We start from the raw sequence: 13,225 nt of genomic DNA on the forward strand, positions 1-13,225 counted from the left end.
AAGCAGAATCAACTTTTGCTTCCCTTCTGAGAAATCGCAATGCATTTCACTTTTGTTGTCTGTATTTTCCATTTCCTGTGAGGCAAACAGATGATCAGAGATTCCCTGAACTGGTCTCTGTTTAAAAAGAATTTAAATGGCTTTCTACATCACAAATTTAAGGTATTTTAAACAGAAAATCTGCAACAAAACCCAGCTAATGAAAGAGAAAGTGGTTTTGACCTTTAAAACACCACTTAGTCTTAACCCTGATGGGGGGAAAAAAAAAAGAGATGAGGGCAGGTGGTTGCTTTCCACGTGGGAAGTGAGTCATCCATGTAACACATGTTTCTCCATGTCCTCCAGAGTGCCAGCCTGCGGAGGGCACTGGGGGTAGAAGTATGAAGAAGCCTTGGGTTCCACCTTAGAGATGCTCTTGCCTGGAGGGGAGGTGACTGTGTAGAGATAGTGCAGAGCCAGTCTGTCAGAAGTGTGGACAGAGTTGGGCGTTAAGAAATAGTGACTCCGTCTGCCAGGAGTAGGGAGGGGGGTGCCCTTTGAGTGGGTGATGGACATTTCAGACAGAGAGAGGTAGAGTCATAGTGAGGTCAGACACTGGGGAACAAGGGGTGTCTCCGAAGGGAAGAGTGAGATGAGACTGGGGAGGTGGGGTTGGGGGCGTCCAGGGAAGAATGCCTCATCAGCCACAGGGCTTAGACTTGACCTGAGAGGCAGTAGGGCATCCAGGGATGTTTTGCTGGGATTTCTGTTTTAGGAAGTAACGCAGGCAGTGGTACAAAAACCACCACTGCTCTTGGGAGCTGACAGCCTGGCAGGGGATGCCGCTTTTCAAGAACCAGTGGCTGGAAGGGCTGGAAAGGTTGAGGTCAGTTGCTTTTGTTCTTGGGTACAAGAGCCCAGAACACATTTGCATTATTTCTATCTACTCTGAAAATGTTTTGTTTTTTTTTTTTTTTAAAAGAAGGATTTGAATGGCTCAACAATTCCATTCCTGGTTATATGCCCAACAAAACATGACATATGCTCTCAGAAAGACATGGTTATGGGAGCACTATTCTTAATAGTCGAAGGCTAAAACCCACCCAGACGTCCATCATGAGCACAACGGGTTATAAATTGTGGTTGTGTTTACACAGTGGAAAACTACGCAGTTGTAAGAGCGAGTGATCTCCAGCTGTAGGTGAGAATGTGGATGAACTTCACCAACGTAACGATGAGTGAAAGAAACCAGACAGAGAAGGTACAAACTACATGATTTTGTGGATACAAAGGACAAGACAAGCAAAGCTAATCTAGGTGGTAAAGAGTCAGGAGAGTGGTCATTCTGGGGGTGAAGTGAGTAGAGGGAGCACAAGGGGTTTTAGAAAATGCTGCTAGTAGTTTTTCTTGAGCTGAATGCTGGTTACTCGAATGTGTTTAGTTTGTGAAAATTCATTATTTGTACCCTTTTCTGTATGAATGTTATACTTCATCCTCCCCTCCCCCAAATATTGATTTTTTAAAATCAAGGTATGAGGGAGCATAACTGAACTGTGGGGAATGAGTGAGTGAAAAGGGAAGGGTGGCAGAGAGCAGAATGGAGGCGGATGGGTGCGGGGCGTGAGGTGTAGGACAGGAGTGGGACTGGCTGCATCCAGGGCGGAGCTGGCTGCTTTCCAGGAGGACAAAGGCCACCTTCCCAGCAGTTTGGTTAAGGGGTCAGTAGAGAGGTGACTTCATGCTGGTCAGCATTACTTGATAGTTTCAAATATATTGAACAGTCTGAAGATAGAGACCCACATGCACATATAGGTTGTTTTCTTTTATAACCTTCTTTTCTTTTCCAGTCTATCTTGAGGCAGCCTAGAGAAGTCGCTGCATTTTTAAGTAATATTGTTCCACTCATTAGTACAAGGTAGACTCCAGCACTCCAGACTCCTCCAACTCTGTTCCCAGTCCGGTGAGTTGGCAGGAAAACAGGTGTGCAATAACAAAATGGAGCACACGATGTGCCTGGACTGCAGAGTTCCTTCCTATCAGGTAACTGGAGTAAATGTTTCCCATTGACCGTCAGTATAAAAGTCAGACTCATAAATAATGACAGGTTTTGGAAACTGTGATTAAAGCCACAAATCAAAGAGGAATTTCCATGTATGCACGGTGTAGAAAGGACGGCTGCTCATGAATTAAGTTGGTCTTTCCAGCCAGCTATTGTGTAGTGCTGGTAATAACCATCGGTGGCCCTCAGAGGTTTGCAATATGAAGCGTTATGCATTGGCCGGATTTGCTTATACAAGAGCTGATAAATCAGCCTGGGTCTTGTTAGAGAATGGCATTTCTATGGAGAAAGTTTGCCTGTGCAACTTGCTGTTGAAATTTAGTTAAGTCAACAAGGACCTGCACTGTTGCCGGCATCAGTTTTCCCTCAAAGCCAGTGAAGAATCAGAAGTGTTCTTTATCTTTTAGATGGGTCAGATTGGTCTACCCTGTTAGAGGTAGTCCCAACTAAGGAATCTGCATTTGTATTTATAAGCCTGTTAGCAAGAACAATGAGACCACTTTAAATAACACATTAATGAATGATTTACTCTGGTTCCCCCCAAATCATTTTCATGCAGAGACTGGGTTATTGTTCATTGAAGAGTGGCTAATGAGAAGCTCTAAGAAATGATCAATTATGTAAGTTCTACATTAACACATTCCTCTGTGGTTGTTTTTAAGTACAAATTTGGCAAATAGACTAAATAACCTCCTTCTTGATGGTGACCCACTAATCCCCTACACAATACACAATACACATTTTAAGACGGACAGAGTGGGCCACATCTATCATGTTCTTCCAACCAATGTCCCCCAGTGCCGTGTCAGAGACAGATATTGGATCGAATGGATAATTGGGCTGGCTCAGGGTGGCATATCTCACCCAGAGTTATAGTGACAGGGTGACATGTTGAATGGAGAATCGTAAATATTGGGAATGCCTGGAGAAGGGATTCTTAATGAAAATGCTTGCCGGGTTAGACTCGCTGTAACATTCTGCCTCTGTCTCTACCTCTGTTCACATCTGGGCCAATAAAGGTATCTCACTGGGTATGTTTTATTGTGTTTATTTTTTCTCACCTTTTGGCTTATAACCAGTTCTAGTGAGGCTGCTTAGTCAGGGCTCGGTGGCTCATGGGAAATCTCTGACTTCCTGGAAGGAAGGAGACGCTCAGTGCACTTTGCTCCACCCTGTTCTCTCCTTCATCTGGAATGTTCTTTGTCCCTGGCCCACATCCTCTTTCTTCCCAAGATCAAGATTCCTACTTGATTTTCAGAACCTAACTCAAATGTCACTTCTAGCGAAGCATCTCCTTCTCCCTTTTCTTACTGGGCCTGGCTACCTCCCCAGTTTATTTATACCTTTATCCTGTGGCTCTTGCTTTGGAGAATTGTGGGTTGTTATGTGTATGACAATCGTGTTCCCTTGGGAGCTTTTGGAGTCGGGGGACCATGTCATTTTCATCTCTGATCACTAGTCCTCTATTGAATATTGAGTTACGGTTTACTGTTGTCACATGAAGTTAGCCATGCAGAAGATAGTATATTTGAGGTGGGTTCGTTCTTAATAATCTTTCTATTTTTGTACTAGATCTTTGATCCTTTTCTTGATGCAAAATGACCTATACAATTTATTTTCTTTCTTTTTACTAGATTGTGTCTGCTGTACTTTGAACCTGTAAACACATTCACTTAGCATTGTACTTAAAACATTAATTCGTACTTAGTGTTTTAAAACAGATTAGAGTTTTGTGAAAACCACTGACACATAGGCAGGTGCTCCTGGGCCCATTGTGTGTTTTCACTGGAGCATCCTCATCCAGTTTATTTTATGCCCAGTCTGCTTTATATGATGAATATACTGACAGTGTTCATTATTTTTAGAAGGTAACCCTTGAGTAACTAGTTAGCATAGAGGAGGGTAAATCTTTGTTTTCCCTGAGTTGTAGGTTCCAGAAATTGTTTTTCTGGTGAGATTGTTGATCAGGGAAGAGCCTTTTTCCCCCTTAGTTATCTAACATCAGGGTCAAAGGATGCTAGACTCTGTTATTCTTTGCAAACTGATCAGGACCCCATTGAAGAAGATTCAGTCTTGTCTTTGGTTGTGTAAGCTCAAGACTACTGCTTCAGGACCACCTGGTTTTGGTTGGACAGTAGAGGTGAGCTGTATATCTCTTAGATGATTAGCTGGGTTTCTAAACTTGGACTGTCCCCTGGAGGGAAGGTGGCGGCCATAGCTGCTGAGTGTGATGCAACAGAGTCGCTGGGATATGGGCCATTCGGCTCAAGGAAACATGGTGGCAGGTGGTGTGGGCAGGGGACAGGGTGCTGAGCATAAGGTGTGATGGAGAGGCTACCCACCCTGTGAATCACACTGATAGTTCTTGCAAGCTTTTCTCCTGATGGTCTCTGTTGGCTTTATATTACTAATCATTTTTGGTAAAGGGTTAGTGATGTCCTGTATAAACTTGCCAATGAACCTAACATGGGGTAGAAACTGTGAAAGCAGCTTTTACTCAAAAGTTCGTCATGGCATGGAAAGCACATAAGGGCAATCACAGTCAATGTTTCTTTTTCTTTTTCGTATTTTAAACAATACACAAGAGGGCGCAGGGGCAGAGGTGGGGGAGTGGACCAGCTGGTAAACAGTGAACATAGGAAGTAAACATTCTGTGTGTTAGAAGGTGATGAGTTCTCTGGAAAAATAGAATGTAGGTCAGGGTAAGGCGGGGGGTAGTGTGGGTGGGAGGCTTGCAGTTTCAAAATAAGGTGGTCAGGGAGGACCACGCTGAGAGAATGAATGGGCAAAGATTCTAAAGAGGAGAAGGAAGTTATCAGAGAGGATGTCTTGGGGAGAAGTCTAGGCAGTGGGAGATACCAGGCAGGGCAACAGCCCTTAGCCAAGAAAGTGACTGAATCGTTTGGGAGATAACAAAGAGTCTCATGGCCAGAGAAAGGGCATGACCGGCAAAAGGAAGAGTGGGAGCTGAGGTCAGAGAGGCAAAGGTGGGTCCGGTCGTTCCTGCTGACCCGAAACCTCTCTCTCTGTGGAACCATCACTCACCAGGGGCTGCTCAGGCAACTGTGTAGGTCTAGATTTTAACACCTGGTGTGTCTTTCTCTCTAACAGTAGTTCTCAGCTAGGGACACAGGGCAATGTCTGGAGACATTTTTGTTGTTGTTAATCCTCACCTGAGGATATTTTTCCATTGAATTTTAGCGAGAGTGGAAGGGAGAGGGAGAGACAGAGAGAGAGAAACATCAATGTGAGAGAGACATCTATGGGTTGCCTCTGCACAGCCCCGTGATCAGGGCCAGATATGGAGCCTGCAATCGAGGTATATACGCTTGGCCTGAATTGAACCCAGGACCCTTCGGTCTGTGAGCAGGTGCTCTATTCACTGAGCCAAATCATCTAGGGCATGGAGACATTTTTGATAGTGATAACTTGGGGAGAGTGTGGGTGCTCTTAGTATCTAGTGAACTGAACACCCTACAGTGTACCAGCCCCACATAGAGAATAATCGCTTCAATAGTGCTGAAGCTGAGAAATCTTGCTATCCTATATAATTAAAGGCAAATTGTCCCCTCAGGAGTTCGACTGGCAGACCAGGAGTTCGATCACTCGCTATGACATGTGCTTACCACCTGGGGGTGGTGTGGAACATGGCAGGACATGACCACCAGGTGGTGGCGGGGTGCTGAGGGAGCGAGAGATGGAGGAGTTCTGGAGGCAGAGGGGAGGTCTGGAGGCGGGGAACCTGATCTGCCCTGATCGCTGGCCAGGCCTAGGGACCCTACCTGTGCACGAATTTCATGCACCGGGCTTCTAGTATTATTATATAGTTCATCAGCTGTTGATGAATTTAGTTTGTCTTTGAAGACTTTATAAAAGGAAAATACTAAAACATCTTGGGAAGAGGTTGTTAATCTCAGTACCTGGTCAGAATGCCTTCAAAATTGCCTTAAAGATAATGCTGGCTCTGGTCACTCACTTGGTAGCCGGTGAACCCAAATATCTCTTGCATGTCCATTTTAGTAAACTCCGGCCCTTTTATTTGTAGTTCAAAAAAATCCAGTACATTGTTTCCAGGTAAATAGTAATAATATTACAGATAATCTTATGAATGTGGACTCATGTAGGATTTTTTCATTTTGAAAGGGGCTATGATGGTGAGTGACACAAGAGGAAATGATTACCTGTATATTAAAAAAGCAAGTTGATTTTCAGTACTTGGAATAAAAGGCACTGCTGTTCGCATATGAACATGATGTTATTGATGGGAATGTTTTTCTTGGATTCCGTGAATGCAGTGTTTTTCAGAAGCCAGCCATTTGTGTCCTGCTGTTCCTATTTCTGCTTTATCTATATACCACCTATATTTTTCTTTATGTCAGATAATTTTTTAATTTAAACACATTTTACAAGACTTGTGTCAGTTGTTTGACACGAAATTTCACAAAAATAAAAGACAAAAATAAAATAACATAATTAAAATCTAGACTGACCACAGTTTCTTGCAAAGATTGCAAACCTGAGACCTGCTCTGTGTTAGAAGGAGATTCACCAGTGTCCGGGAAGGGCTCATCCACCAGTGCCAAGAGCAGCTTCCTCTGATTTAATCAGAATGAACCAGGGATAATTTTCCCACTGTGTGATTTAGTGACATTGAGTAGACCTTCCATGTGTCACACGTGGGGATGTGCTGTCCCAAGCTGTCTATCCTCGGAGGCCAGGTGACAGGCTGTAGATTTGCAGCCTGGCTGGCTGGGGGCTGAGCTGCAGTCTGAGTGTGGGGCCCATCAGTGATAGCACGGAGGCTGGTTCTCTTTGTTCTGGAGGGGATTAAAGCTGCAATTCCACTTCTTAAAATAAAACAAATCCCCATAATTCAGATTTCTTACTATTTCAGATGAATTTTACATCTCTTTCCTCTCTGCCCCTCCTTCTGTACGTAATATGTATTACCAAAATTTAATTCTACTATATTCATTAGGATGATTGGATATTTTTGAATAAGTCATGTACTTTATATTGAATGTTAGAATTCATTATTTTATTTTAGCAGTTATATTATAGTCTTTGATCTGCCTTCTCTCTTTTCTGAAGCTCAGCTCTCTCATTTTTGCAAGCAGAACTGAATGAATTAATGTCTCGGCTGCTTTATAACTCACGTGGGTGCAGCTGCAGGCAGCTTGAGGCTACTTGCTGCACCTCATTTTTGTGGAAACTAGGTTTTCTCAGCTTTCTCAGGGGCTGCTAGACTCTCATGAATTGAATCTTGGTAATCAAAGTCTCCGGAGACTGATTTCTATAGAAACCAGTATTTATTAAGTGTCTGCTGTGTTCCAGGCTCATATGACACAGTCCCAGGGTTTAAAGGGCCTCCGAGTTTAGCTGCAGAGATAGAAACAGTCTACTTAGAGTTAATAATGCGCCACTTTATGTAAAACGTTGAAACCTGACAACTGTATAGTTCCAATTATTCCCCTCCTACTTTGTGTTATACCTTTTATTATATAGTACATCTGCAAGGTTATAAATTCCACAATATGAAGTTATAATTTCTGCTTTGTACTGCTTTAAGCATCATATATGTTTTGAGGAAATTAAGAGGAAAAATATTTTTTTTAAAAATTTACCCACATATTTGCCATTTCCAATGCTCTTGATTTCATTTGAAGATTGTCATTCCTTTTCATTCTGTAGAATTTCTCTTAGCATTTCTGTAGATTACATTGACTGGCTGTGTTTAAAGGGCGCGCTAACAAATAAATTCTTGAAATTTACATAGTGTTATTAGCCAGTGTTACCTCAATAAAAATAAATAGATAAATAAAAAATTTAAAAAATACCCCACCAGTGGTTGAGCATTGACCCCTACACCAAGAGGTGACTGGTTCAGTCCCAGTCAGGGCACATGCTCGGGTTGTGGGCTCGATCCCTAGTGGAGGGTGTGCAGGGGGCAGCCGATCAATGTTGATATTTCTCTCTCATCAGTGTTTCTATTTCTCTTTCTCTCTTCCTCTCTCTCGAAAAATTAATAAAAACATATTAAAATTGTTTTAAATAAAAACAATTTAGGATTTTTGTTTTTGTTCTTTTTAAATTTACAGTGTTTTTATTTCATCTTAATTCTGGAAGGATCTTTCACTGGATTTGAAGTTGCGGATTGACAGTTTTTTCTTTCAGTCCTTTAAATATGTGTTTCCAAGGTCTTCTGCCTCCATTGTTTCTGGTGAGGAGTCAGAGATCATGCGAATCATTACTCCTTGTATGTAATGGCTGTTTTCTGCTGCTGCTTTCAAGATTATCATCTTCTGTTAGCAGCAGTTTGACTAGGATGTATCTATGTGTGGTTTTCTGTGTGTTTATCTTCTTGGGATTTGTTGAGATCCTTGATTATGTACATTTATTTCTTTTACCAAATATGGGTAATTTGGGGGCATTATTTTATTATCTGTGTTCTGGTATATCCATGCAATGAATTTTTGAGTTTCATTTGATGTGTTTTTATAGTTAACATTTCTCTTCTGAGATTCCTTATGTTTTCATTCATTTTAGGCATATTTTTCCTTTACATCCATAAGCATTTTATAATAGTGGCTTTAAAATCATTGTCTGAAATTCCAACATTTAGGTTCTTTTAGGGTCAATCTGTTTTGATTTTTTTTTTTCTATTTTACCTAGTTCATGTTTTTCTGTTTTTTTTTTGTTTTGTTTTGTTTATTGAGAAAGGTTGGATTGTAACCTGGATATTGTGACTATTATGTGCTATAAAATCTCTGAATTCTCCAGTATGCATTCAAAGAGTATTGATTTGTTTTGTTTTGTTTGAGTAGGTGCTTAAATTGATGGAGGTTAAATTGTTACCTTTGTCTCTTCTGTAGGAGATGGTATCCCAAATCTCAGCCCAGTTCTCTCAGCCTTAGCTGTGCTGTGGAGTTTTCCACACAAATGCATGATTAGGAGACAAGACAGAGTCTGGGCTGAATTAACATAGAGGTGTCTCCTCACTGATGCTTTTCTTTCCGGGAGGTCCCCATCTTCCCATTCCCCACACATGCACACTTTCTAGTGGTTGTGGTTGCTCTCAACACTGGAGATAGAAACATAAACAATATCAATAATTTAATTATAATACTAGCAGCTGATGTTTTCAGAGTGCTTATGTGTGTCACATGCTATATAACTATGTCTGTGTGACTGTTGTTCTGTTTGATGTCATTTAACCTACACTACACCAATCATCTGAGGTAGGCATTCATTTTAGGGTGAGACAACAAAATCAGAGATGAGATATTTATCCAAGAGACAGAGCTGGCTTTCACAATCAGGTATTTTGACTCAAGATCCCATACTCCTACTGATTGTATGTTTGCCTCTAACATCGTGTAAGTGAGAGATCTGGGATATACTCTTTAATTTTTCTGTTTTCTTTAGATGCTTATTTTTGCCATTGGTTTTCTACAATCTAAGCATTGATTTATTATTAATCATTCAGTTCAAGATTTGTAATTCTTCAAATTGGACAGTCATACTTTTTTTTTTTTCATTCTGACAAATTCTTAGTCATAATCTCTTTAAGTATTGCCTCTTCCTATTTTCACTAACCCCTCTTTCTGTAATTTATATTGAATTTATTTTAGACCTTAGCATTCCGTTTTTCATGTGCCTTAATTGTTGTCAAGTACTTTGCAACTCTTTATTTTCTGTGCAGTGTTCTGGGTGATTTGTCAGATCAGTCTTCCATCTCACTAACTCCCTCTTGAACTGTGTCTAAACTGCTATTTAAGCCAGCTACTGAATTTTTTATTAAATTGTTTCTGTTTTTCATTTCTACCTGGTTCTTTCTCAAATGTGCCTGTTCCTCCCAACCCCACACTCTCCTCTTTTTTTATTATATACTAGAGGCCCAGTGCATGAAATTCGTGCACTGGGGGGGGGGGGCGGGGAGGGGTGTCCCTCAGCCCAGCCTGCACCCTTTCCAATCTGGGACCCCTTGAGGGATGTCTGACTACCCGTTTAGACAGTTTAAATGGGCAGTTCGTCATCCCTCTCACAATTCAGGACTGCTGGCTCCCAGCAGCTCGCCTGCCTGCCTGATTGCCTCTAACTGCTTCTGCCTGCCAGCCTGATCACCCCCTAACCACTCCCCTGCCAGCCTGATCGACGACTAACTGTTCCCCTGCCAGCCCGATCACCCCCAACTGCCCTCCCCTGCCGGCCCGATCGCCCCCCAACTGCCCTCCCCTGCTGGCCTGGTCACCCCCAACTGCCCTCCCCTGCCGGCTTGGTTGCCCCCAGCGGCCCTCCCTTGCTGGGCTGGTCTCCCACAACTGCCCTCCCCTGCCAGCCCGGTCGCCCCCTGCTGGCCTGATCGCCCACAACTGCCCTCCCCTGCAGGCCATCTTGTGGCCACATGGGGGTGGCCATCTTGTGTGTTGGAGTGATGGTCAATTTGCATGCTGGCTGTGACTAATTAGCATATCAGGGCTAATTAGCATATCCCTCTCTTATTATGTTGGAATGATGGTCAATTTGCATACTGGTCATAACTAATTAGCATATCCGGTCATGACTAATTAGGATATCCTGTCATGACTGTGAGGGCGTCATGACCAATTTGCATATTACCCTTTTATTAGTATAGACTAGAGGCCCGGTGCACAAAAATTTGTGCACTCGCGGGGGAGGGAGGGGTCCCTCAGCCCGGCCTGTGCCCTCTCACAGTCTGGGACCCCTCAGGAGATAACGACCTGCTGGCTTAGGCCTGCTCCCAGGTGGCAGAGGGCAGGCCCAATCCCTAGGTGCAGCCCCTGGTCAGGCTCAGAGCAGGGCCAATTGGGGAGTTGGGGCGCCGCCCCCTGTCATGCACAGAGCAGGGCGGATTGGGAGGTTGCGATGCCACCCTCAATCACGCTCAGGGTAGGGCCGACTGGGGGGTTGGGGCACCGCCCCCTGTCACACTCAAGGCAGGGTCGATGGGGAGGTTGTGGCGCCAACCCCTGTCACGCACAGAGCAGGGCCAATCAGGGGGTTGGGGCGCTGCCCCCTGTCACTCACAGAGTAGGGCCAATAGGGGAGTTGGGGCACCGCCCCCTGTCACACACAGAGCAGGGCGGATCAGGGGGTTGGGGTGCCGCCACTGTCACACTCAGGGCAGGGCCGATGGGGAGGTTATGGCTCTACCCCATCACACACGGAGCAGGGCCCGTGGGGTGGGGGTTGGGGTGCCACCCTCTATCACCCACAGAGCAGGGCCGATCAGGGGGTTGGGGCGCCGCCACTCTCACACTCAGGGCAGGGCTGATGGGGAGGTTATGGCTCTACCCCGTCACACACAGAGCAGGGCCGATCAGGGGATTGGGGCGCTGCCCCCTGTCACACACAGAGCAGGGCCAATCGGGGTTGGGGCGCCGCACCCTGTCACACACAGAGCCACAGGACGATCAGGGGGTTGGGGAGCTCCCCCCATCAGGCACAGAGCAGGGCTGATCAGGGGGTTGGGGCGCCTTCCCCTGTCACGAACAGAGCAGGGCGGATAGGGAGGCTGTGGCCCTGCCCCCTGTCACACACAGAGCCACAGGGCGATTAGGGGGTTTGGGCACTGCCCCCTGTCACACTGATCCAGGTGCCGGGAGGCCTCTCGGCTCCGCTGATCCCGTGCTGGGAGGCATATTACCCTTTTACTGTATAGGATAGAGGCCTGGTGCACGGGTGGGTGCCGGCTGGTTTGCCCTGAAGGGTGTCCTGGGTCAGGGTGGGGGTCCCCACTGGGGTGCCTGGCCAGCCTGGGTGAGGGGATGATGGCTGTTTGCAGCTGGTCACACACCCTTCAGGGTGGGGGTCCCCACTGGGGTGCCTGACCTGTCTGGGTGAGGGGCTGAGGGCTGTTTTCAGGCGGGTGACTGAAGCTCCCAACTGCTCCTTTTTTTCTTTTTTCTTTTTTTTAATTCTGGGCCAGCTTTAGCTTTGAGGCTTGGCTCCAGCTCTTAGGCCTCCACTGCTGAAAGCAGGTTTCTGGCCTTTGTTTACCTTCTGTATTTGAAACAATGTTGCGATCCTGCTGGCTGAAGCCCGGCAGACTAAAGCAGGTTTCTGGGGTTTTGTTTAGCTTCTATATTTGTAACATAGTTGCTTAGAGTTGCAGCTCAGAGGCCGGCAGTGGCAGGCAGGGAATGTTGGAGTCCTCTGTCACTGAAGCAAGCAAGCCTCATGTTAGTTTCAAGCTGCCTGGCTGCCGGCCGCCATTTCGGCTGGCAGTTAATTTGCATATCTTGCTGATTAGCCAATGGGAAGGGTAGCGGTCATACGCTAATTACCATGTTTCGCTTTTATTAGATAGGACTAGTAGCCCAGTGCATGAATTCGTGCACCTTGAAAGGAACTGTGGGCCGCAAGGCTGTGGTGGGCACGGGGTGGCTCTCGGCCCATCCTCCGCACCCCCACCTGGCCCCTCCCACCACGGCCCCCAGACCCCCTGCCTGCCAGCAGCCCTGCTCCCGCTGCTGCTGCTCCCATGCGCTGATGGCACCGGGCCTGCTTGCGCCCACTGACAGTGTGGAGCAATTGGGGCTGGCGACACTGGGTGTGAGCAGGGCCGGCGCCATCAGCCGGTGTCAGCAGCAGATGCTGACCTGATTGCCCCTCAGGAGCAGGGAGGGGGTAGAGAAGCCCTTAGGGGTGATCGGGGCCGGCAGCTGCCGTTCGCACCCACTGATGGCACTGAGCAATTGGGACTGGTGCTGGGCGCTGGCTGTGGGTGCGAGTGGTGGCTCCAGCAGCGGGTGCGAGTGGGGCCGGCGCCGGCAGCAGGTGTGAGCGCTGGGCACAACTGTTGCACGTGGGAGCAAAGAATTTTTAGTAACCACCAGAGGCTTGCAGCGATGACAGAACCGGTGCCCCACCTTGGTCTGGTGCCCCCACTCACCTGCTCCATCATCCTGCCGTGGCTGACACCTGCCATGTTCTGCGCGTGCCCCCTGGTAGTCAGCGCACATCATAATGACTGGTTATTCGGTTGTTCTGCCATTCGGTCTATTTGCATATTAGGGTTTTATATAAATACTAGAGGCCCAGTGCACAAAAATTTGTGCACTTGGGGGGGTGTCCTTCAGCCCGGCTTGTGCACTCTCGCAGTCTGGGAACCCTCGGGATGACCACCTGCTGGCTTAGGCCTGCTCCCTGGGGGATTGGGCCTAA

The 13,225-nt window shown here is 46.1% G+C and overlaps 1 protein-coding gene across 1 annotated transcript in view; it reads left to right on the forward strand.

Annotated features, from left to right (window-relative positions):
* Nucleotides 1-1,213: 1,213 nt before the first annotated feature.
* Nucleotides 1,214-13,225, forward strand: part of LOC308523658 (serine/threonine-protein phosphatase 4 regulatory subunit 1-like) — a gene marked incomplete at its 5' end in the record, with an annotated part of 69,873 nt that continues 57,861 nt past the window's right edge. The window contains 2 exons of the mRNA XM_081097680.1: nucleotides 1,214-1,240; nucleotides 1,889-1,939. Coding sequence (XP_080953806.1) covers nucleotides 1,214-1,240; nucleotides 1,889-1,939 — 78 coding nt within the window. The remainder of the gene's footprint in view (nucleotides 1,241-1,888; nucleotides 1,940-13,225) is intronic.

Source organism: Myotis nattereri, assembly GCF_964212035.1.
Source record: "Myotis nattereri genome assembly, chromosome: 8".
Lineage (NCBI taxonomy): Eukaryota > Metazoa > Chordata > Mammalia > Chiroptera > Vespertilionidae > Myotis > Myotis nattereri.